Here is a 26,163-nt window from a genome sequence, read left to right on the forward strand (position 1 = left end):
TGAGGTTGGGGCTGAGGGACTCAGAGGTGGGGCAGCATCTCACCTGAATCCCATATTGGTGCTCTCAGGAACAATCACCTCCTCACAGATCTTCTCCAGCGCAGGCATCCAGCTCGTGGCCAGATGACAGTTCTGTAAGACCACCCAGGTCCCATCTTTGATGGCAGTGTTAATCATTTTGGCAGCAATAGGGCCTTGGCCTTGGCCAAGGGAGATGGTCTGTGTTTTGGCACCTCCCATGCCAAGATCATCAGCAAATTTCAGCAGGCCTGAGATCAGGAAGAAAAAAGGCTTTTGAAAGAGAACAGGCTATTTAAGACTGTATTAATAATAACAACACAGAAGAAGGGGTTACATTAAAATTCTGGACTCAGAAAGAAAGCCACTGGCTTTTGTTAATTATGAAATTAGCATCTTTCTGAGGAAGCTTTAGACTTCTGGTAAGATGGTGAACGAAGATACTACTGATTCCTCTTTTGCTCTAAATAGATAGACATTCTTCATAAAAAAAAAAAAAAAAAGACACAAACTGAAAAAAAAAAATAAGAGTTTGAAAGGAAGAGAAATTCCCAGGTGCCAAAAATGAAGAGGGAACTCCAAACTAGAAAGGTTAGCACATAACCAAAGAACTAGGAACTGGGGTTTTCTTTTTAAAATTTTTATTGGAGTATAGTTGATTTACAATGTTGTGTTAGATTCAGGTGTACAGCAAACTGAATCAGTTATACATATACATATACCCACTCTTTTTTAGGTTATTTCCCATATAGGCCATTACAGAGTATTGAGTAGAGTTCCCTGTGCTATACAGTAGGTCCTTATTAGTTATCTATTTTATATATAGTAGTGTGTATATGTCAATCCCAATCTCTCAATTTATCCCTCCCCCGCTTACCCTCTGGTAACCATAAGCCTGTTTTCTACATCTGTGACTCTAATTCTGTTTTGCAAATAAGTTCATTTAGGAACTGGGTTTTTGTAAATTTATTTTACTAGGAAAACAGGTATTTGGACAGTGAAATTTCAAATAGATCTCTTTCACATCTCTTTTCCTCAGAGGCAGCCGATGTTACACCTTTCTGTGAGTCCTTCCAGAGATATTTCACGCATTTAAGTAAATGTGTATACACTATTATACTTACATGAATTGTAGAACACTATATTTGCTTTTTACACTTAGATCTTTTCCACATCAGTACATATATAAAGGCCATATTCTTTTTCATGGTTATATAGTATTTCACCTTTGGAAAATACAATACTTTATTTCACCAGTCTAGTGGTTGGAGTTTGTCCACAGGGAATATAGCTTCGCACTTACAAGGGGTGGGACGCTAGAACTGAGACTTTTTTATAAAGTTAGGATCTTCAAACGACTGCACTCTCATGTAAGAAGGCCAGAAATCTGCTTTGTGTTCTTTCTTTAATGATTTTTAGATGCTTTTCTTTTATGATCTTTTTTAGAGACAATATTAATCTGCTAGGGCTGCCATAATAAACGACCAAAGATTGGGTGGCTTAAACAACAGAAATTTATTTTCTCTCAATTCTGGAGGCTAGAAATCCAAAATCAAGGTGCTGGCAGGGTTGGTTTCCTCTGCGGCTTCTCTCCCTGGCTTGTTTGTGGCCATTTTCTCATGTCATATTTTCACTGTGTCCTCACATGGTCTTCTTCCTGTCAGTGTGTCTGTGTTCTAATCTTCTCTTATAAGGACACCTGTCATATTGGATTAGGACCTACCCTAATGACCTCACAACTAACTCTTGAAGGACCTTATCTCCAAACACAGTCACATTCTGAGGTACTGGGAATTAGGTTTTAACATACAGATTTGGGAGGGACACAGTTCAGCCCATGATACCCCCAGAATACTGGGGGTTAATTCTTTTGATTGTTCTATGGGCTGATTATGCCTTTATAGTGATTATGCCTTATATATTTCCTCATGTAGTTTATAATTTTTTATTGTTGAGTTCACAATCAGCAAGTTTGTGTTATTTTGTGGGAGTCTGATACATCTTGGGTTTTAGGAGTGCCCTAACAGAACAATTTTGCATATGCAGACACTGGTGTCCCCAGCATCTTGCCATTCTGGATCAATTTTATGGGAAATTTCTGGATCAATTTTATGGGAAATTCCTCAGCTTGAGAATCCCATACCATAGGGTACTGTAAATCTACACCCCTGAGTTTTAATTTCTCACTGAAGAATTGTTTACTTTTTCCACGTTGCTTCTTGAGTCAGTAGCCTAAAATTCAGAGTTCTATGGAAAACAAAATTCTGAGTTCTATGGAAAACAAAGATACATGGATTTGGAACAAAACAAAACTTCTAGAAATGGAAAGCACCGTCATTGAAGATAAAAACTCAAAGCACTGATTAAAAAAGCAGGTTAGATACAGCCGAAAAGAGAATTAGTGGAAAGTAAGGTCTGCAATCAATGATGCATTCCGTAGTGATGGGAACCCCAGGTCTCCAAATACCATCACCTGCTAAAGGAATTGGAGTTCCTTGGAGAAACATTTGTTCAAGATAAGCCTGAAATATATATGGTAGTTCTACACAGCGAGGAAGTTATCAAAAACCACTGGGGTATGTGAAAAGGATATTGATACAAAGGTGCTACCACAGGCCAATGACTGAATAATCTGAGCATCAAAAAGAATAATGACAGCAGTGGAGTAAAATACCACTATATTGGAAACGTCCAATATGTTAAAACTAATACATTAATAATCGTACCAAAAACCCCCATCTTACTGCTTAAGTAACTTTGGAGGTCACTAGGGCACCAATTCACTATTCTGAAAGCTGGTAAATAAAGAGTATGAACCAAGCATCTTTTCTGTCTGTCCTTTTTGAACTATATTTAGAGTAAACTAAAGAGTTGATAAAGAAAAATCCTTCTTTATAGAAGAGTTCCAGCTAATAAATGTGGGAGGAATGATAGAATTAAAATATCATCATTTTGCAGCCCCTAATGAAATAATGGATCTGGGGAATGATTTTCTAAGGCTGATAAAACCATTAGGTCAGTGGTTCCCATTGGCTGCACACTGAAATTACCTGAAAAGCTTTATAAAACACAGTGCCTGGGTCTCACCTACAAAGATTTTAACTTAATTGGTTGAGGGTGAGGCCTGCACATGGAGATTTTCTTTTTTTTTTCTTCTTTCTTTCAATTTTTAATTGAGATGCCCTCTTTATTTCACCCTCATTCTTGAAAGATAGATTTTACGTTTGCATACTTTCTTTTAGCACAATGATGGTATTATTCCACAAATTGCACTGTTGCTATTGAAACATTTGCTGTCAGTCTAACTGCTGTTCTTTAGAGGTAATCTTGTTTTTCTCACTGACTGTTTTTGATTTATTTTTTTACTGAAGTATATAGTTAATTTACAATGTTGTGTTAATTTCTGCTGTACAGCAAAGTGACTCAGTTATACACATATATACATTCATTTTTACATTCTTTTCCATTATGTTCTGTCCCAGGATACTGAATATAGTCCCCTGCACTATACAATAGGACCTTATTGTTCATCCATTCTACATATAACAGTTTGCATCTACTAACCCCGAACTCCCAACTCATCCCTCTCCCACCCCCCACCCCCTAGGCAACCACCAGTCTGTTCCCTATGTCTGCGAGTCTGTTTCTGTTTCATAGATAGGTTCACTTGTGCCATATTTTAGATTCCACATATAAGCGGTATCATATGGTATTTGTCTTTCCATGGAGATTTTCTTAAAGCTCCCTAGGTGCTTTCAATGGGCAGCCAAGATTGAGAACCACCATATTAGGTGAAAGGCTGATGGGAAACTTTATACAGGAGGCGGTGGAGGAGTCGCGAGCTGAAGCACACTGACAATGCCTGAACCCACTGATCAATCTTAATGAAAAAAGATGACCAGACAGTATGTGCCTCCTAATACGGCACACTCTGAGGGACACAGTACCTGCAGTTTCCTGGGAAGTTATCCCAGCTGAATCTAATCAAGCCTCTAGCACAGAGGGACAGGAACAAGCTACATACACCGTTGGATTTTACAGGCCTGTCCTCTCCCAACACAGCATCATCATTTTACAGACCATATTCTGACCTTGTCCCCATTTCTCTTCTCTACTTTTCCTGGTTTCCCCTCATTTCTCTTGTATAAGCCTGCCACAGAAAGGACACAGGGGAAGGAGAAAAGATGCTAGAAAGGGGTCATGAATTGAGCTTTGACAACAACAATAATTTGGGTGTAGGAACCTGGAAAGGGTACCAGTTCATTTCAGCGCCTTCCTCTGATTGCCTTTGAGGAGAAGTGCTGGCTTTCTAACCGGGTCAGGATACATGTCAAATTCCTCAGCTTTCACAGAACTGCCAACTATGTCATTTGCATTTCTGGTATTCTTTCTTCATTCAGCAACAGAGAAAACTAAAGCTTTAAGATTCCCCAACAGAATAGAAAACGAATCTATTTCTGTCAACAACTCACACCCTTTTATAATGCACAAACACTTTCTGGAAACATACACAAACTGTTAGTAGTGGTTGTCTCTAAGACGGTTAGGAGGAAGATGTACCTTTCACTTTATACCAGGGTTTCTCAACCCCAGTACTATTTACATTTTGGGCTGGATAATCTTTTGTTGTGGGGGACTGTCCTGGGCATTGTAGGACAGTTAGCAGCATCCTTTGCTTCTATCTGCTAGATGCCAGTAGCACCCCCTAGTTTTGACAACAAAAATGTTTCCCCAAATGTCCCTTGAGGGGACAAAATGGAGCCATAGTCCTACACTTTTTGCGTTGTTTGATTTTATTTTATTTTTTTACTACATGCAGCATTAATTACTCAAAATATTTAAAAATTGAAAGAAAAGAAAGAAGCGTAGCTGAGAGAAGCAACAGTCTGAGAAAATGGTCTAAGACAAAGGTGATAAACTAGCAGTCACTTGGCTCAATCTAGCCCTGGCTTTTTTTAAGAAAAAATCTGAATGAGATATCAGGATTTAAAAATGGGTGATTTCTACCTTTCTGGTTGCTCTTGAAAAAGCAGATGATCTGGTCATCCTGAGATCACATTATCAGACGGCACAATGCACAAGAGCTGAGTAGCAGCTGCCCGCTTTAGGCAGGAGAAGAAGTCTTATGTTGCCCCAGCCCTGCCTTAGTCTGTTAACTGCTTGACGCTCAAAGCCATTTGAATTTGAGATTCCTGCTGTAAGGGACAAGCTATTGTCATCCATCCATGCATTCTGGGCTTTTAATATTCCTCACACAACATTCTGCCCTTACCTGCCATTGGGTCTGCACCCGGAGACAACACGAATATCAGTGGTATGCAGCAGCTGGAATCATTGTAGGACCCCTGGAGATCAAACGTAGGGGCTTCAGTGTATACGTTTCCCATGTGTTCAGCAACGAACCTCCGAATGGCTGGAATCATTTTGTCAGGCCGCAGACATCGGAGAATCGCCATCCTCTCCAAACCTGGAAGAAGTTTCCAAGATCCAGGGAACATCTCCTCATGGGGCCAGGCTGAGTCACAGATGAGCTTCCACTCATTAGCATTTTGTTCCAAATGTTCCATGAGGCCTTTCAGTTTTGGCAACGCGGATGCACGAACCACTTCTGCCCACGCCTTCTCAGACAGCCATTCGGAAACTGGGTTGGGGAAGGGGTTGTCCAGGGCAACGCCTCCAGTTAGAAGAAAGTACCAAATTTCCTCGTTAATTTGCTTTTTCTCTTTCATGATGCCTATCGTCAAGAGGAAGGAGAAAAGCAGCTTGTCCTTCTCAAACAGAGAGCGGCAGACATTGTTGTAGATGCTTAGAGTGAAATGTTCAATGATGTACTCAATTCGTAGCTCTAGTTCCTCGCTCCTCCTGCTATGGGCCAGGGAGTGCACGTAGAGGTTTATGAACCATGTCAGGGAGTACTGGTACATGGTTTCAATGTGGACCAGGTCAGAGATACAAAAGAAGATGGTGGCAGAGTGGACAGCCACTGGCTGGTAGCCCATCCGAGTCTCGTCGATCTGCATTTCTGTCACTGAAGCAATTTTCTGTTTCTCAGAGATTTCTTCGGAAAGCAGTTTGGAGGAGGACAAAATTTTGATGGCAGTCTCGTCCTCAAGGATGTTGCCCTCAGAAAGGGAAAGGACCTCCAAGATCTTATCTTCAATTTCCTTTAGCTGCTTCTTGTTCTTGGCACTTTCCACAATCAACTTGTTCTTTTTCTCTTCCAGTTCTGGCTTCTCCTTGGCAGCCACGATGCCAAGGAGTTGATCTTGGAGGCCCAAGGGGGTGATCATAAAGTTGAGGAGACAGACTTTCACGGCGACTTCAGGGAGATAATGTGGGTTCCTCAAACGGGTTGTGATATATAACTTAAAATCCCTGGAATATTCAATGATGTTTTCACCAAGCCTCATGTACTCAACCCCTTGCTGTCTGAATGTGGACTTGAGCAAGATGGGTTCAATAAAGGCATCCAGCTCTTCCCCAACATTTTCTAGTAAGACCGGGGTACCAAACTGCAGAGCGTTTTCCAGCATCCTCACATAGTTGGTATCCGAGAACTTGATGACTGACAGCCTATTTGCTTTCTCCATATTCTTGATCCACTTATTGGCCTGCCCCTGAGGGTCAATCATTAAGGCCCAGCGCCTGGAATTGGATACAATGATGCCATTGTCAATGGAGAAGGAGTCAGTGGGCAGCCCAGCAATCTGCCAGGCACGAATTTTTACGGGGTCTCCTAATGTGTTGCTAAGACTAAAGTCACTGGAGCCGGGGATGACCTTGTCCTTACATTGGGCCAACCACCACTTTTGGCACTCAGCCCGATAATCCATGGTAAAGGCCCCCAGGTAAGCCACGGTCCCAGAGGACAACAACACATCCCCTGTCAGGTTAGTATAGCGGACACCCAGCTGCCGGGCAGCTTCTGTCCATCTGTCCTTCTCTCCCCCAAGACCACTGATCAGTTTTTCTGCTCTGATCAACTTTTGGGAACAGATTTCAATGTTTTCCTCCAACGCCTTTTTCTTGGTATTCATCTCTTCAAAGTCATCGTTCAGGGACTGGAGGCGGCCTTCCACCATCTTCAGCTCTGCTCGCTTCTGGTTCAGTTTTTGCATCTGTGTGTCCAGCTTCCCCTCAGCCTCCTTCAGCCGCTCCCGTTTAGGAGCTACCACTTTGGCCACACGATCATACACCTCCATGGCCCTCACCCACTTGCACAGACCCTCACACGCAGATGACACATTTTTAATCACAGCCGGCTGGAAATCCGGGTGATCGATAAACCTTTCCCGGATCCGCTTCATGATCATTGGTGGGATGTTGTCTTTGTCATATGTCTTAAGACTCTCCAAGAATTTCAGATCTCCGAGAATCTTTCTTGATACCCCCCAGTAATCTTCTGTCATTTTACCTGTTTGGGACAAAAAACAGAGATAAGACTATTATTAAGACATTCTGCCTGAAACTTACAGCCCTGCAGTGGCTACTTCTCATATTTGGCAAAGAAAAAAAAAAAAAATCCAAGGTCTTACAGAGGATTTTTAGGCAGAAGATATGTTGTATGATACCATAATGATGGATACATGTCATTACATATTTGTGCAAACTTGTAAAATGTATAACACCAAGAATGAATACTAATGTAAACTATGGACTTTGGATATAATGATGTGTCCATGTAGGTTCATCAGTTGTAACAAATATACCACTCTGGTGGGGGATGTTGATAATGAGGGAGGCTAGGCATGTATGGGAATAGGGGGTATATGGGAAATCTCTGTATCTTCAACTCAATTTTGCTATGAACTTACAACTGTTCTGAAAAAATACAATCTTAATTTTAAAAAAAAGCCCAAGCTTCTTACCATGGTCTGGGTGGCCCACCAACCTTCCCCACCTCATCTTTGCCTTGCTCCCTGGTCTTCAGTCACAAGAATCTTGCTTCAATTCCTTGATGATCCCAAGTGCTTCGCTACCATGAGCTCTTAACCTAGGCTGTAAATGGCATCTAGATGGCTCCTGGCCAGACTTCAGGCTCATTTTAAAAGCCACCTCTCTGTGGAGCATTTTCTTTCATCTCAGAGGCTAGAACATCCATTCTCTTTATAGCATTGACGGCAGTCTGTGATTTTTTTTGGTTTAGTTTTGATTGTCTGTCTCTCCCTCAAAGCTGTAAGCTTCTGGGGAGAACAAGATGGCGGAGTAGTATGACACTGAGCTCACTTCCCTCCATGAACATATCAAAAGTACATCTACACGTGGAGCAGATCTCACTGAAAACCAACTGTAGACTGGCAGAAAGACTCTTCTACAACCAAGGCTATAAACAGAGATCCGCATGGAGTTGGGTAGGAAGGGAGGAGAAGCAATGAGGTTGGGACCTGTGCCCCTAGGAGGAGATACAGAAGAGGAGGGGATATCACAGGCTTGGAGATCCTCCCTGGGAGTGAGGAGTTCAAACACATATTGGGCACGCTTGGGGTCTGGCACCAGGAAGATAAATTCCTTCAGCTGATTTGAAAACCAGTGGAACTTTTAGGACAAACTGAGACACCACTCATAAAGAGTGCACACAAGCTTGCCTACTCCCGGGAACACGATGAAGAAAGCAGATTGAAACTGCCTGGGGCACTGACCAGCTTCCCACCACTGCCCCAGTATGTGCCCGGCCTGCACCAAGTGCCTGCCCCAGCTCCTCTAGCTCTGGTGTAGCTCCCCACTAGGGTGAAGGCTTCCATTGCTGCGGAGAGTGTGCACTTGTGGGGGTGGGGTGGGGGTGGACCGAGCTGGTCCAGACCTGGCACTGCATCTTAATGGGATGAGGGTATCCATTGCTGGAGCTCATGGAGGCAGTGGATCAGGAGCTGTCTGAAGCTCCGACTGGTGTGCTGGGACCATCCCAGCACACACCTAGCCCACACAGGGTGCCTGCTCTGGCCTCCCTCGCTCCAGAACTGCTCCCCTCTGGGATAAAGGTGCCATTGATGGGAGGGGGAGAACACACATTTACAGAGAATGGAACCAGCTTGGACCCAACCCGCAGGGCTTCTGCTCCAGCACCATGGGACCTGCCCTGCCCCTGACGGGGTGGTGATGACCACTCAGCACAGGAGAAGGCTCATCTCACACCCAGCTCTGGCTCTAGCCCCTCCATCTCCAGCCCCCTTCCCACCAAGGTGATAGCTGCCAGCAGACCCTGGGGAAAGATGTGACCCATGCTCACTTCAAGATTCAGCTCTTCCACCAAAGCCACTGGGCACACATAGACTGCAAAGGGACACTCCCACACAAGAACACTCCTTTGAGACTGGGATAGGTAACTGTTTCATGTACTTTCATAGAGACAGAGACAGTTAAACAAAATGAGAAGACAGAGGAATATGTTTGAAACAAAAGAACAAGGAAAAAACCCTAAAAAACAACTAATGAAACAGGAATAAATAATTTACCAGATAAAGAGTTCAAAGCATTAGTAATAAGAATGCTAACTGAACTTGGGAAAAGAATAAATAAGCATAGTGAAAATTTTGACAAGGAACTAGAAAATATAAAAAAGAACCAGTCGGGGGCTTCCCTGGTGGCACAGTGGTTGAGAGTCTGCCTGTCGATGCAGGGGACGTGGGCTCATGCCCCGGTCTGGGAAGATCCCACCTGCCGCGGAGCGGCTGGGCCCGTGAGCCATGGCCGCTGAGCCTGCACGTCTGGCCCCTCTGCTCCGCAACGGGAGAGGCCACAACAGTGAGAGGCTCGCGTACTGCAAAAAAAAAAAAAAAAAGAACCTGTCAGAGCTAAGAATACAATAACTGAAATGAAAAACACAATGGAAGGAATTAACACCAGACTAGATGATACAGAGGAACACATTAGTGATCTGGAAGATAGAATAACAGATATCACCCAATCAGAAGAGCAGAAAGAAAGACAAATAAGAAGAAAAATAGGAAGCAATGAATGAGATCTCTGGAATAACATTAAATGTGCCAACATTTGAATTATAGGGGTTCCAGAAGGAGAAGAAAGAGAGAGAAAAGGGGCAAAATGTATTGGATGAAATCATGGATGAAAACTTCTTGAACCTGAAGAAGGAAACAGATATCCAGGTCCAGGAATCACAGAGAGTCCCAAACAAGGTGAACCCAAAGAGACCCATGCCAAGACATATAATTAAAATAGCAAAAATTAACGAGAGGATTCTAAAGGCAGCAAGAGAAAAACAGAGTCACATACAAGGGAACCCCCATAAAGCTATCAGCTGATTTTCCTGCTGAAACTTTGCAAGCCAGAAGGCAGTGAAATTATATATTTAAAGTGCTTAAAGGAAAAACCCTACAACCTAGGATGCTCTACCAGCAAGATTATCATTCAGAATTGAAGGAGAGATAAAGAACTTCTCAGACAAGCAAAACCTAAGAGTTCAGCAATACTAGCCAAACCTAAAAGAAGTGTTAAAATGTCTTCTTTAAGTGGAAAAGAAAAGGCTATAACAAGAAGTAAGAATTTATAGGAAAGGGAAAATCCCACTAGTGAAGGCAAATATATAGAAAAGGCTGTGGATCAACCACTTAAATAAGCTTAAAAGCTTAAATAAGATTAAAAGACAAAAATTGTTTAATCAATTATAACTACAATAAACAGTTAAGGGATAAACATGAAGATGTAAAGTATGACATCAAAAACACAAAACATGGGGGAGGGGAGTAGAAAAACATAGCTCATTTAGAATGTGTTCAAGCTTAAATGACTATCAGTTTAAGACAAGTAGATACAATTTAGGTCAACATATATGACCCCCATGGTAACCACAAATCAAAAATCTACAATAGATACACAAAAAATAGAAAGGAACATAGCATAAGACTAAAGAAAATGATCAAACCACAAGAGACTAAAAGAAGAAAAGAACTGAGAACTACAAAAACAACCAGAAAAGAAGTAACAAAATGGCAATTAAGTACATACCTATCAATAATCACTTTAAATGTCAATGGACTAAATGCTCCAATCAAAAGACACAGAATGGCTGATTGGATAAAAAAACAAGACTGCTGCTTATAAGAGGCTCACTTTAGAGCTGCTTATAAGAGGCTCACTTTAGAGCTAAAGATCACTTTATGATCAAGTGGGATTTATTCCAAGAATGCAAGAATGGTTCAATACCCACAAATCAATCAATGTGATACACCACATTAACCAAAGGAAAGATGAAAATCACATGATCATCTCAATAGATGCAGAAAAGGCATCTGTCAAAATTCAATATTTATTCATGATTAAAAACGCTCATCTAAATTGGTATAGAGGGAACATATCTCAACATAACTAAGGTCATTTATGACAAACCCACAGCTAACATCATACTCAATGGTGAAAAGCTGAAAGCTTTTCCTCTAAAATCAGGAACAAGATAAGGATGCTCATTCTGGCCACTTCTATTTAACATATTATTGGAAGTCCTAGCCACAGCAATCGGACAAGGAAAAGAAATAAAAGGCACCCAGAAGGGAGTGGAAGGGAAGGGAAGAAGGAAAACTGTCACTATTTCCAGATGACATGGTACTATATATAGAAAACCCTAAAGTCTCCAAGAAAAATAATAATTTTAACTGATAAATTAAATTTAACCAATAAATAACTGATAAATGAATTCAATAATGTTGCAGGATACAAGATTAATATATAGAAAGCTGTTGTTTTTCTATACATTAATAATGAAAGAGAAAGCAAGAAAATAATCTCATTAAAATCATGTCAAAAAGAATAAAATACCTAGGAATAAACTTAACCAAGGAGGTGAAAGACCTGTACTCTGAAAACTATAAAACACTGATGAAGGAAACTGAAAACGACACAAATAAATGGAAAGATATCCCACGTTCTTGGATTGGAAGAATTAATGTTGTTAAAACGTCCATATTACCCAAAGGGATCTATAGAGTTAATGCAAAAACCTATCAAAATACCAAAAACAGAACTAGAATAAATAATCCTAAAACATACATAGAACCACAAAAGACCCTGAATAGCCAAAGCAATCTTGAGAAAAAAGAACAAAGCTGAAGGTATCACAGTCCTTGACTCCTTGTATGGTGTTGATACAAAAAAAAAGATACAAAGATCAATGGAACAGAATAGAGAGTCCAGAAATAAACACACTCACAGTCCATTAATCTACAACATAGGCGACAAGAATATACAATGGGGAAAAGACAACCTCTTCAATAAGTGCTGCTGGGAAAACTGGACAGCTACATGTAAAGAATGACATTAGAACATTTTCTCACACCATATATAAAAATAAGCTCAAAATGGATTAAAAACTAAATATAAGACTGGAAACAGCAAAAGTCCTAGAAGGAAACATAGGCAGAACACTCTTTGACATAAATCATAGCAATATTTTTTTTGGATTCATCTCCTAATGCAAAGGAAACAGAAGCAAAACTAAACAAATGGGACCTTATGAAACTTAAAAGCTTTTGCACAGCAAAGGAAACTATGGATAAAACAAAAAGACAACCTACTGAATGGGGGAAAATATTTGCAAATGATATGACTGATAAGGGGTTAATATCCAATATATATAAACAGTTCATACAACTCTATATTAAAAAACAAACAATCCAACCAAAAAATGGGCAGAAGACTTGAAAAGACATTTTTCCCAAGTAGACATACAGATGGCTAACAGGCACTGAAAAGATACTCAACATCGCTAATTATTAGAGAAAGCAAATCAAAACCACAGTGAGGTATCACATCACATCTGTCAGAACAGTTATCATCAAACAGACCACAAATAACAAATGTTGGAGAGGATGTGGAGAAAAGGGAACCCTCAAATACACTGGTGGGAATGTAAATTGGTACAGCCACTATGGAAAACAGTATGGAGGTTCCTCAAAAGACTAAAAATTGATCCAGCAATTACACTCCTGGATATATATCTGGAAAAAACAAAAACAGTAATTCAAAAAGACACATGCACCCCCAAGGTTCATGGCAGCATTACTTACAATAGCCAAGATATGGAAACAACCCAAGTGCCCATCAAGAGACGATGGGATTAAGAAGATATGGTATATATATATACAATAGAATATTACTTAGTCATAAAAACGAATGAAATACTGCCACACAGCAATGTGGATGAATCTGGAGGCTATTATGCTTAGGGAAATAAGTCCAACAGAGAAAGACAAGTACTGTATGTTATCACTGGTATGTGGAATCTAAAAAACAAAACAAATTAATGAATATAACAAAACAAACAGACTCACAGATATAGAGAACAAAGTAGTGGTTACCAGTGGGGAGAGGGGAGGGAGAGGAGCAATATAGGGGAAGGGGATTATGAGGTACAAACGACTACGAATAAAGTAAATAAGCTACAAGGATATATTGTATAACATAGGGAATATAGTCACTATTTTATTATAACTTTATTTTTTTAGATTGGCATCATTTTATTTTTTTTAACATCTTTATTGGAGTATAGTTGCTTTATGATGTTGTGTTAGTTTCTGCTGTACAACACAGTGAATCAGCTATACGTATACATATATCCCCATATCCCCTCCCTCTTGAGTCTCCCTCCCACCCTCCCTATCCCACCCCTCTAGGTGGTCACAAAGCACCGAGCTGATCTCCCTGTGCTATGTGGCTGCTTCTCACTAGCTATTTTACATTTGGTAGTGCATATATGTCAATGCCACCCTCTCACTTCGTCCCAGCTTACCCTTCCCCCACCCCGTGTCCTCAAGTCCATTCTCTACATCTGCATCTTTATTCCTGTCCTGCCTCTAGGTTCTTCAGAATTTTTTTTTTTTTAGATTCCATATATGTGTTAGCATATGGTACTTGTTTTTCTCTTTCTGACTTACTTCATTCTGTATGGCAGACTCTAGGTCTACCCACTTCACTACAAATAACTCAATTCCATTTCTTTTTCTTGCCAAGTAATATTTCATTGTATATATTTGCCACATCTTCTTTATCCATTCATCTGTCAATGGACACTTAGGTTGCTTCCATGTCCTGGCTATTGTAAATAGTGCTGTAATGAACATTGTGGTGCATGACTCTTTTTGAATTATGATTTTCTCAGGGTATATGCACAGTAGTGGGATTGCTGGATCATATGGTAATTCTATTTTTAGTTTTTTAAGGAACCTCCATACTGTTTTCCATAGTGACTGTATCAATTTACATTCCCACCAACAGTGCAAGAGGGTTCCCTTTTCTCCACATCCTCTCCAGCATTTATTGTTTGTAGATTTTTTGATGATGGCCATTCTGACCGGTGTGAGGTGATACCTCATTGTAGTTTTGAGTTGAATTTCTCTAATGACTAATGATGTTGAGCATCCTTTCATGTGTTTGTTGGCAATCTGTACATCTTCTTTGGAGAAATGTCTATTTAGGTCTTCTGCCCATTTTTGGATAGGGTTGTTTGTTTTTTTGATATTGAGCTGCATGAGTTGCCTGTATATTTTGGAGATTAATCCTTTGTCAGTTGCTTCACTTGCAAATATTTTCTCCCATTCTGAGGGTTGTCTTTTCCTCTTGTTTATGGTTTCCTTTGCTGTGCAAAAGATTTTAAGTTTCATTAGGTCCCATTTGTTTATTTTTGTTTTTATTTCCATTTCTCTAGGAGGTGGGTCAAAAAGGATCTTGCAGTGATTTATGTCATAGAGTGTCCTGCCCATGTTTTCCTCTAAGAGTTTTATAGTGTCTGGCCTTACATTTAAGTCTTTAAGCCGTTTCAAGTTTCTTTTTGTGTATGGTGTTAGAAGGTGTTCTAATTTCATTCTTTAACATGCAGCTTCCAGTTTTCCCAGCACCACTTATTGAAGAGGTTGTCTTTTCTCCATTGTACACTCTTGCCTCCTTTATCAAACATAAAGTGACCGTATGTGCATGGGTTCATCTCTGGGCTTTCTATCCTGTTCTATTGATCTATATTTCTGTTTTTGTGCCAGTACCATACTGTCTTGATTATTGTAGCTTTGTAGTATAGTCTGAAGTCAGGGAGCCTGATTCCTCCAGCTCCGTTTTTCATTCTCAAGATTGCTTTGGCTATTCAGGGTCTTCTGTGTTTCCATACAAATTGTGAAATTTTTTGTTCTAGTTCTGTGAAAAATGCCGTTGGTAGTTTGATAGGGATTGCATTGAATCTGTAGATTGCTTTGGGTAGTAGAGTCATTTTCACAATGTTGATTCTTCCAGTCCAAGAACATGGTATATCTCTCCATCTGTTTGTATCAGCTTTAATTTCTTTCATCAGTGTCTTATAGTTTTCTGCATACAGGTCTTTTGTCTCCTTAGGTAGGTTTATTCCTATAATAACTTTATCTTTTTTTTAATTTTTTTTTTAAAATTTATATTTTATTTATTTATTTTTGGCTGCACTGAGTCTTTGTTGCTGCGCGCAGGTTTTCTCTAGTTGTGGCGAGCGGGTGCTACTCTTCGTTGTGGTGCATGGTCTCATTGCGGTGGCCTCTTGTTGTGGAGCATGGGCTTCAGGCATGTGGGCTTCGTTAATTGTGGCACACGGGCTCAGTAGTTGTGGCTCGCAGGCTCTCGAGCGCAGGCTCAGTAGTTGTGGCGCGCAGGCTTAGTTGCTCCGTGGCATGGGGGATCTTCCCAGACCAGGGCTCAAACCTGTGCACCCTGCATTGGCAAGCAGATTCTTAACCACTGCGCCACCAGGGAAGTCCCCTTATAATATCTTTAAATGGCATATAATCTAAAGTAATTTTGAGTCCCTATGCTGTACACTCAAAAACTAACATAATATAATAAACCAAGTACACATTTAAAAAAATTTGTGTGCTCCTTCTGTGTTTACTACAATCTGGCACAGTGCCTAATTATCAGTTTTCAGTATGTATTGAATGAATGTTGCCCCTTATCCCAGTCACAGATGAAGAGGGCAACCGGATCCATGGCTATGTGTTTTGATATTCTTTTTCAAATATGGGAAGTGGGTCAGATGGAGCGCATTAGGCTGTCCTTGTGATGAATCAGTCCTTCTAGTGAGTGAGTAAGTGAGTGAGGCTGTCTCCAGACAAAGAGTGAGGGTGGGGGAAGCAGCTTGCAGACTTGCAACAAAACAGAAGGCTGTCCTTGGTCTGCCCAGAAACAAAGCAGGGCCCTATTCACCTTAGCAGCCTTCATGCTGACTAATGAATGAGTGAGCCCAGATCCCATCCCAGGGCAGTGCTCCTTTTGTTAATGTGTTAGAAAAAAGTCAAACTCTTTGACTCAGGTAATTATAAACCCTTGCCAAGTTCAGGCTCATCAAAAAAAATTGTACTTGAGATATCATATTAGGTACAACAGGTCAAATATGTCCTATTCCTAAAGCAAGCTTAGACACCAAAGAAATATTTCCCATGAAAGTTTTTGTTTGCATTCTAGGAAATGATCTGCTTTGTTTAAATTCAAGATACCCAAAACTAATTTAATTGCTCTTCTGCTCCGTCCCAATGTACTGGCTAAATTCTGTGCGTTACATGAATAGTACCCAAAATTCATTTCAATTTTAAAATAAGAAAGGTGAATGATGCATCCTGTGCCCACCATCAATGATACAGGAAGAGAACTGATTTTTTGTGACCTGGCCATGCTTTGCGTATCTCAGCAGTTCTCAATCCTGGCTGCACCTTAGAATCACCTGGGAGCTTTAAGAAAAATACTAATGCTCAGGCCACACCCTAGACCAAAGGAATAAGAATCTCTAGGAGTGGGGGCAGGGGCTTTAGCATTCTTTAAACTGCCAGGTGATTCCAGGGTGTAGCCAGATTATACCTCAGCTGCTTCCCTAGAGGAGTCTCCTGTAATGTCTGCTCCCTGCTTGTCAATCCTCATCACCTTTGCATTTCTTCATGTGTTATTTGGCCTGAAACCAGCCAAGGAAGAGGGAATGATAAACAATGGGAAGCAGAAGCCAGAGTCTCCCAAATGAGGGATCAGAAATTTCTAACACATCGGAAGGAATGGAGGAACAGCAGGACTGTTTGAAGGATACGAGGATTCAAAAGATAGGAAATATCACTGGAGATGTTTTATAAAGTCCTTGTTCAATTCTAAGACACTGGTTTTACTGCAAGATCCTGCATCTAATTTGGATTTTAAGAATGAATTTTCACCTATTCATGCTTCTAAGGCTTGATTATATAAGCTTTCCTCTTTCCCTCCCCTATTCCTTTCTCTCCTCTTCTAAGTTTCTGTTTCCTTGTCTTCCTCAGGCCCATCAGTTTCAGTCTTTCCCTCCCTTGCCCCTGTCTCTCTCCCTCTAATCCTTCACCAGCAGCTCTTGTTCCTCCTCACCCCGTCCCCAACCCAGACCTCTCCTGTTCTCTCTGTGTGTCTTTGTCTCCCTGTCTCTGTCTCTCGTCTTTCTGGTCTCTTTTCTTCCCACTCACTCTCTATTTTCGTATGTCTCTGTATCTCTGGGGGTCTCTGTCTCCATTTCTCACTTTCAGCTTTTCTGTCTCTCTGCCTGTTTTTGTTTGTTTCTCTCTCCCGCCCATATCTTTCTCTCTCTGTCTCTCTATATCTGACATGGTTAAGAGTCTCTCCCTCCCTCATTCACCTCCCCACCTTTTGTCTTTCTCCCTCCTGATTTCTTTCCCTCCCAACCTCCCTCTCCCTGTTCAGGATCTCTTCGTGTCTATGTGCTTGCATATGAAGGCGTCTAGGTGTCTGGGTCTCTCCCCATTTATTTCTCAGTCTCTATCTCTTTCTCTCCATCTCTCTGTCTCTGTCTCTGTCTCATTCTCTTATCTGTTTTTCTTCTGGGTATCTCTTTCTGTGTCTGTCTCTTTTTCTGTTTCTCCTTTATCTTTCTCTCTCTAGCTCTTTCTGTTTCTCTCTCTTCCTTTCACCCACACACTACTCTGTGTGCTTGCTCTCTATCAGTCCTCTTGTCTCCATGACCTTCATTTTTGTAATGATTTGTAGGCAGGGGCCTTGACTGAGCTTGGCTTCACCCAAAGATGGCTGCATTTTCCTTACTGACTGAGAGGAGAGAGGATGGTGAAGAAACACAAGTGAGCGCACACGCATCCTGGTGCCTTTCTTATTTCCCCCAAGACACCACAATACTGCCTGCAGGCCTGGGGCCGGATGAGCGGGGGGGGGGCTGGCAGCCTTCCTGCCAGGGGAGCACAGCCCGTGCAGGCCGCTGGGTCGGGAGGGGTGCGGGTTTGTGGGGTGGTTACCGCTGCCACTAGGGTCCGGCTTCCTCTCTGGCCTCAGCCCCTTCATCACACAGATGCTCTCCATGACCAGCTTGACAGGACCTGGTGGGTTCTGCATCGACTTCACCAGTGAGATGTCTGCCGGGTTCAGGGTGTCCAGTGCAGCGAGTGCAGCCTCCAGAGCCGGCATTGCCTCTGCCAGATCCCCTTCACATTCGTTCTGCAGGCGGTACAGAGACAGAAGGGGTGAGTGCCTGGCGCCCGGCACACCGGGCGTGAAGCAAGCTCTGCTCCTGGGGGAAGCAGCAGAAGGGAGAAGAGGTGCCTCCCGCCCCAGTGTCCTTCCAGGACACTGCTCCCTCCCGGAGGTTTGCATGGCGAGGGTGGCTCTCACAGGCAGCAGGGAAGCATGCACGCATTTGGGAGCTGTGGTTTGGATGCCTTGGACATTTGAGAATTTACCTGTTTTGCGATCTTAAAAAAATCATGCTTTTGGTTTTTAACGAATTCCCAAGAGATATATGCAGTCAGTGACCTCATACCCATTGATCAAGGATGGGTTGAGAAGATGAAGTAAAGAATGAAGCCTAGGGGTGAGTGACAGATGGGAAGGGGATTAGGGCAAGTTTGGGGAAGAATAAGGCATGGGGGGTGGGAGAATGTCAGAGATGGGGTGAGGGTCTGGGATGCACTGTAGCTCAGAGATGGGGTAGGGGTGGAGCTGGGGACAGGGTGGAGTTTAAGGCAAGACTTTCAGGAGGAGGAATGGGGATAGAGATTAGAGCTGGGTAGTGAGTTCTGGGAAAAGGAGACCGTATATGTTTTGCCCATTATTTCTTTGTTTGAAAGCAAAGCTAACATAATGGAATATTATTCAGCCATAAAAAGAAATGAAGTGACAATTCATGCAACAACACGGATGAACCTTGAGAACATTATGCTAAGTGAAAGCAGCCAGACAGACACAAAATGCCACCCCCTCTATGATTCCATTCACATGAAATGTGCGTAAAAGGAAAATCCACAGAGGCAGAAGGTAGGTTAGTGGTTGCCAGGGGCTAGGCAGAGGGAGAAATGGCTAGCGACTGCTAATGGGTACAGGTTTCTTTTTGGGTAATGAAAATGTTCTAGAAGTAGATAGTGGTGATTGTTGTGCAACTTTGTGAATTTACTAAAACCTCTGAATTGCATGATTTAAAAAGGTGAATATTCATGGTATGTGAATTATATCTCAATTTTTTTTAAAAAAGGGAAGATTAACATTATAAGATTTCAGAATTTCATAGATTACAGTTGGCCCTCTGTACCTGTAGATTTGGAACCACGGGTCCAGAGGGCAGACGGCAGGGGCTTGAGCATCTGCGGATTTTGGTATCTGTGGGGTGGGCCGGGGGGTGGGGTGGGGTGGGGAGGGCTGGACCCAATCCCCTGCAAATACAACTGCATTTAGCAGTTCAATTACCAAATCCTCCTCCAACAACAACAATGAAACGAGGACTCGAGAGGGAAAATGAGTTAGCCAAGGTCACAAAGCTGGTTAGTCAACGAGCCAAGCTCCAACCCTGGGCCCCTGGCTCCCCACTCAGTGAATTTTCTGTTAGCCTCCCAGCGCAGGGACTGATCACACAGCCATGACTGAAGTGAAACTTCAAAAGAGAATGTTAAAAGTAGCATGTGTCGAAGTCTATGTCCTGCACGTTTATTGTGATAAGCAAACAAAATAAAGGAGGTTCCACCTTCTTACATACAGGTGTGTGCACATGTGTATATATACACGCGTGTGTATATCATGGATTCTTTATTTTAGGTTTTCTGCTTTTCCTATACATTTATAGCAAGGTTTTATTTGGCTTCCTTATATTAACCCCCACCCCCAGATGAGCCACGTTAGATGTCCCCAGTATCAAAATGGAACGTCCTGCTTTGGATGGTAAGAATGGCTCAGTCCCAGGGGCAATTTAGTTTGCCCCTTCTTCAGCCCTAGGATATGTGCCAGAGTGCAAGACGAGGGGAAGGACCAGAGCTGCCCCCTGCTGCTTCTCATGACCAGCTTCAGAAAGGGTTTGGTGGCCGAGGAGGCTACAGGTATTGGCGCAGCTACATCTTTGGATCCTCAGTAGATTTCAACCATCCCAGGTGCCCCTGGTGTCCTATTATTGATAGTTCTGTGTCACTTTCTTATAATGTGCCAGACAACTAGTGGCCCGGTAGCTCTGCTTCTTTCCTAAGGTTGAGGCCTGGATTCTAGCAAGTTTGTTTGTTAAGTGACTCAAAAGGCCTCTAATTGTAACATTTAGAGTTACAAACTCTAGCAGTGATTCTCAACGCTGACTCTGCATCAGAGTCACTGAGGAGCATTTAGGGCATCCTCATGTCAGGCTCCACACCCAGAGATTCTGATTCATTCAGTCTGGGTGGAGTCTGGGCATGTGCATTTTTAAAACTCCAAAGCTCTGTTGAGAGATTCCAGTTGATACTCTGGAAACACTGAAAGCAAGGCAGGAAGGAACAGACTTCAATGCCCAATAGGGGAATGGCCACTTGAGAGGTGAAGCACCTACTTAAAATGGTCATTAAAATGATTATATGACATTTTGGAAAAACATTTGTGATAAGCTGTTAAGGAAATTAAAAAGCATAAAGCAAATCACAATTATGCTATGACTGCAATACCAGAACTATCCACGTGTATAAACAGGAAGTAGAGGAAAACTTGGAAAATTGGAAAGGTGTTAAAGTTGAGCTCTTAAAAATTCTTTTGTATGTGTTATGACACCATTTGTTTCTATGATTAAAAAAATTATAATTAAAAATGACTTCTGTGGGGACTTCTCTGGTGATCCAGTTGCTGAGAATCCGCCTTACAATGCAGGGGGTGCAGGTTCCATCCCTGGTCGGGAAGCTAAGATCTCACATGCCGCAGGGTGGGGCAACTAAGCCCGCACGCCGCAGCTATTGAGCTCGCCAGCCACAACTAGAGAGAAGCGCGTGAGTCTGTACACTCTGGAGCCCACACGCTGCACAATGAAGACCCCGCGTGTGGGCCACAACTAAGACCTGACACAGGCCCCCCCAAAAGAACACCCCAAAAAATAAAATAAAAATGACCTCTGTGGCTTAGCAGTGCACAGAGCAGCAGGGTTGTTTGAGGCGTGTGAAGCACAGTGCTTGCGGATGAAATGTAATCAACTCTGCAGTACTCCTGACATCATTTATTATCCTTGTTACGGGGGAAAGAAATGATCCATTAGCTTAAAAAGAATCGACCAATGTAAGCAAACCATTTTATTTGGAAGCAAGCTCTTGTTTGAAGAATGGTCAGAAGAAATTTCTAACTGCTAAGTGGAGACACAGGGACAAGCATCTTCAGCTAAGTGCCAAGAGCCTTGGAGTCTGATCCCACCAACTAGCTGTGCGGCTCTGCAAAGTCAATTCACCACTGAACCTCAGTGTTGTTGACTTCTAGACATTGATGGCTGTCATTAGTAAGTCCAAAGTCATTGTGATAATGGAACCGTATACTTGAGAGTGCTTGGGGAAATATATAACATGAACATTAATCAGATTTTCTTCTAATATCTGAATGTAGGCGAAGCCCTTCCCAGGACTATTCTTCTTTGGTATAAGAATTACCTTCAAATGGGGTCCTCTAGATTCAACAATCTGTCATTTGACAAATATTTACTCCACACGTATGACATACCAGCCACATCTGAGCAAAAACATGATTGAGGTGAAGGAGATAGCCAGAGGGAAGAGCCAGTGCAAGGGCCCTGGGATGGGAACATGCCTTGTGTTTGTTTGGGGAATAGCTAGGAGGCTGGTGTGGCCAGAAGAGTCAACGAGGGGAAAGTAATGAGAGATAAGGTTAGATCTTGTTGGGGCTTATAGGACCTGACGCTGAGTGAGATGGAGAGTATTTGTAAAACAGTAATGCTTCCTGGAGAGAGCCAGGTGTCATTTACTAGCTGCGTGATGCCGGGAAAGCATCCTTTCAAGCCTCACATCTTTCCTCTGCAAGATGGGCATGACCATGCATATTCTGCAAGACTTTGTTAGGCTCTAGTGAGATAACAGATGAACCCTGAAAATGCGGATTCCCTTTCTTCTCTCTCACAGTTTATACCTTGATTCCTTGAGCAATGGCGGCAGCAGCATTGGCTTCTTCTTCATCGGCTTGCACCAGAAGTTTCTTGGCATCAGCTTCTCGCGTCTCCCCTTCAATTTTCACCATCATCTTAGCGGTCTCCTCAGAGGTCTGAATGAGTTGGGGTTGCAGGGCAGTCAGTTCTACTTGCATGACGGCCACCTAACAAGGAGAGGAAGGTGGGAGGGGTGCAGGGTCAGCTATGTCAATGCCGAAAATGGCATGGCTGGCAAAAGTTGAAACGATTCTCTCACCTATGACACACGCAGAAAATACTAATGATTTTCATGGTACTGGGTACATATTTGTTGGCTGGAGTTTCTCTCTTTGATCTTTCAATATTTCGTTACTGAGTTCATGCTATGTGTTGTAGTTACCAAGCTCTGTGGTAGGCACTATACATATAACAGTAAACAAAAAAAATTTTTAAAGATACAACACTTAAAAAAAGATATTCCTTGGGGCTTCCCTGGTGGCACAGTGGTTGAGAGTCCACCTGCCGATACAGGGGACACGGGTTCGTGCCCTGGTCCAGGAAGATCCCACATGCTGTGGAGCGGCTGGGACCGTGAGCCAGGCCGCTGAGCCTGCGTGTCCGGAGCCTGTGCTCCGCAATGGGAGAGGCCACAGCAGTGAAAGGCCCACGTACAGCAAAAAAATATATATATATATTCCTACTGCATTGAGCCTACACTCTAGTGTTGGGGGCACCGAAAGACAGAACAAAAGTAAGTTAGGAGGAAAAAATTTTTTAAGGTTGTGAAGGAATCATACATGACTGAGAGAGCTGGGATAGAAGGAACTTTCAAGGCCATTTTTTCCCAACAGTCTGATGCTCTCTAGAAAAGTAGTTTTCTGCCAAGTAGTTTTCTGGCCACTGTTTGAACACTCCTAACGGTGAGGAGCTCACCACCTCTCAGGGGAGCTGGGCCATTTTTCAGGCAGCAGAACACATTAGATTTCCTGATAAGGAGCTAGAATTTACCCCCGGGCAGTTTTTCCCCACTGGTCCTGATTCTGCCTTCCAAGGCAGCTCAGATGCTTACCTGAAGAGAGTTTCATGACCTTGAACCCACTGTCCACAGAAAGCCCACATGAGAGAAGAAGCATAGCATGCTGGCCTGATTAGGAACACAGACTCTGCAGTCACACAGACCTAAGTTTCAGTTTTGGCCTCACAACTTGCACCAGCTACTCATGAAGCAAGTTGCCTGGCCTCTCTGGGTCCTTGGTCTCTTTGTGCGTAATGTGGTGATAACAGTACCTTCCTCATATACAGCACCAGGCACGTGGTAGGGCTCAAGTAATGTTAACTGGCACCACATTCTCCTTACTGGTCTAGACTGTCTCAGGTCATTTTGCTGCTCAACACAGTTTGCTCACCCTTGTCTGGAGAGACTCCAATTTTCAACATCTCTCTGAAAGCTAAGGACGCTGAACTGGACCCAGCAATTGCAGGAGCAGAGCAACAGAGGCACCCCTGATGTTCTTCCCCATCCCTGTGCTGCATGTTGGTGGGTCTGCTATACTCACTGACAGGTCAACCTACTGCAAACCATTCAGTTGCCTGAGTTCTTTTTTTTTTTTAACGTTTTTATCGGAGTATAAATGCTTTACAATGGTGTGTTACTTTCTGCTTTATAACGAAGTGAATCAGTTATACATATACATATATCCCTTCCTTAGTTCTTTATTGGTGCTGAAAATCCATGCCTTAGTGTGGTTGTGTCAAGTGGCTCAAGCACAAATCAATCACTAATTTATATGCCAGGCATTTTGCTAAGGGTTACACTTGTGTCAGCTCATTTAATCTTCATAATAGCCCTATGAAGTGAAGCCTGTTATTATCACTTCTTTTTATAGAAGAGGAAACTAGGCCCTAAGAGGTGAAATAACATTGTCAAGGTTCTATAGCTGATAAGTTATAAAGCTGGAATTTGAGTCCAGGCCCTGCTCTTAACCACTGTCTTATTCTGCCCAGTTCCCCACGAGAGTATCCAGGGCTGGGGCAGGGGTGAGGTGGGTAAGGCACTTGCCTTGGGCACAAAATTTAAGGGGGCTCCAAAGAACTCAGTATTCAAGATAAATAGTATTTTACTGTAATGTTGTAAAAAGTTAAAATTAGTTCAAAAAGATCCATGATGAACAAAACATCAAAATCTTAAAGATAGACAGGGCTGGGTTTAGGCCAAGCAAGTGAGGTGAGTTCTGCGAGCACAGGGTCAGAGGCTGTCTTTATTTTATTTGGTGCTCTCTTGACTTCTGCACCTGAACAAGTGCTTTACCGCATCCAATCGGTCTTGGACCCCTTTGTCCCTGTACTATTTTGGCAGCGCTCACCTGTGAAGCGGCAAATTCAAGTTTCTGCAGGCCTGTCAGGTAGCGGTTCCTCATCATATCCACCTCTTGCCTCTTCCTATTCAGGAGCGTCTTGAAGGTTAGGATCAATTCGAGGTAGGAGGTGGGGGTAACGTAGTTGTGTCTGCGAAGTGTGTTGTAATAATCAAGCGACAGCTTTTTCACACTCTCCTGGAAATATTTGCACATGGAGATGACCCTGCCGAGGACACAAAGGTGGTCAGGCAGGCCCAACGTGCTCCAGAGAGATCCAGTACAGCCTCGGTTCACAGATGTGAGGATGTGAGAAAGCCGCTCACTATGGCCTACTAGAATCCCAAATTCTGTGAAGCATGTCAACAGAGCCTCGAGAATGATTGGGGAAGTATATATTCTTACTAGAATGATCTTTGATTAGGTAATTTCTATCTTTAATCACTTTTGTGACTCACCAGGGCTTAAGCTGGAGTTCTTAACCTTGGTCAGTCTGGTGAAGACTCTGGACTTTGCAGAATAATGTTTTAAAATGCATAATATAATATATAGAGGGTTACAAAGGAAACCAATTATGTTGAAAGAGTTTTCAAAATATTTTAAAAACCAAATTTATGATATAGTAATATGTGTGATTTTATTTATGCATTAAATCAGGGAACAGCAGATTCTTCCTGGTAAGGACCAGATAGTAAATATTTTAGGCTTGGTGGAACAACTTCCCTGGTGGTCCAGTGGTAAAGAATCCACCTTCTGATGCAGGGGATGTGGGTTTGATCCCCGGTCAGGGAACTAAGATCCCACATGCCGCGGGGCAACTAAGCCCGCACCACAGCTACTGAGCTCACGTGCCTCACCTAGAGAGCCTGTGTGCCGCAAACTACAGAGCCCATGTGCTCTGGAACCGCATGCCAAAACTACAGAGCCCATGCACCCTGGAGCCTGTGCACCACAACTAGAGAGAGAAAACCTGCAGGCCACAACTAGAGAAAAGCCTGTGCGCCACAACAAAGAGCCCGTGCGCTGCAACGAAAGATCCCGCACGCCCCAACCAAGATCCCACGTGCCGCAACTAAGACGTGACGTAGCCAAAAATTAAAAAAAAAAAAAATTTAGGCCTTGTGAGCCACATGGTCTCAAGAGCAACTATTCAACTCTGCCACTGTAGTGTGCATGGCTGTTTCCCAATAAAACATTATTTACGAAAACAGGCTGTGAACTAGACTTGGTCCACAGATCATCATTTGCCGACTGTGGCATTAAACAGTAAGACTGGACAGCAGATCTAACAACTACCATCATTTTCAAGGAAATGATATATTTGGGGCATCTGTAATGACTGAGTGAGTTATGAAAATAACTGTGATTCCTACTGGTAACAAAGTCACACAATCCTTCTGGGGTTTATTGCCTACATTCGTTGAAAGAAATACAAAGTATCAGTTAGATGTCAGTGAAAAC

The 26,163-nt window shown here is 42.5% G+C and overlaps 1 protein-coding gene across 1 annotated transcript in view; it reads right to left on the bottom strand.

Moving 5' to 3' along the window:
- The window catches only part of DNAH3 (dynein axonemal heavy chain 3), a 188,767-nt gene that overhangs the window by 16,689 nt on the left and 145,915 nt on the right, over positions 1–26,163 (bottom strand). Inside the window, exons 49-53 of the mRNA XM_060033062.1 lie at positions 24,712–24,928; positions 22,351–22,533; positions 18,246–18,444; positions 5,291–7,432; positions 44–269 (exon numbers count right to left, since the gene is read on the bottom strand). Of these exons, the coding sequence (XP_059889045.1) occupies positions 44–269; positions 5,291–7,432; positions 18,246–18,444; positions 22,351–22,533; positions 24,712–24,928 (2,967 nt within the window). The remainder of the gene's footprint in view (positions 1–43; positions 270–5,290; positions 7,433–18,245; positions 18,445–22,350; positions 22,534–24,711; positions 24,929–26,163) is intronic.

The sequence above is a fragment of the Delphinus delphis genome, chromosome 15 (assembly GCF_949987515.2).
Source record: "Delphinus delphis chromosome 15, mDelDel1.2, whole genome shotgun sequence".
Lineage (NCBI taxonomy): Eukaryota > Metazoa > Chordata > Mammalia > Artiodactyla > Delphinidae > Delphinus > Delphinus delphis.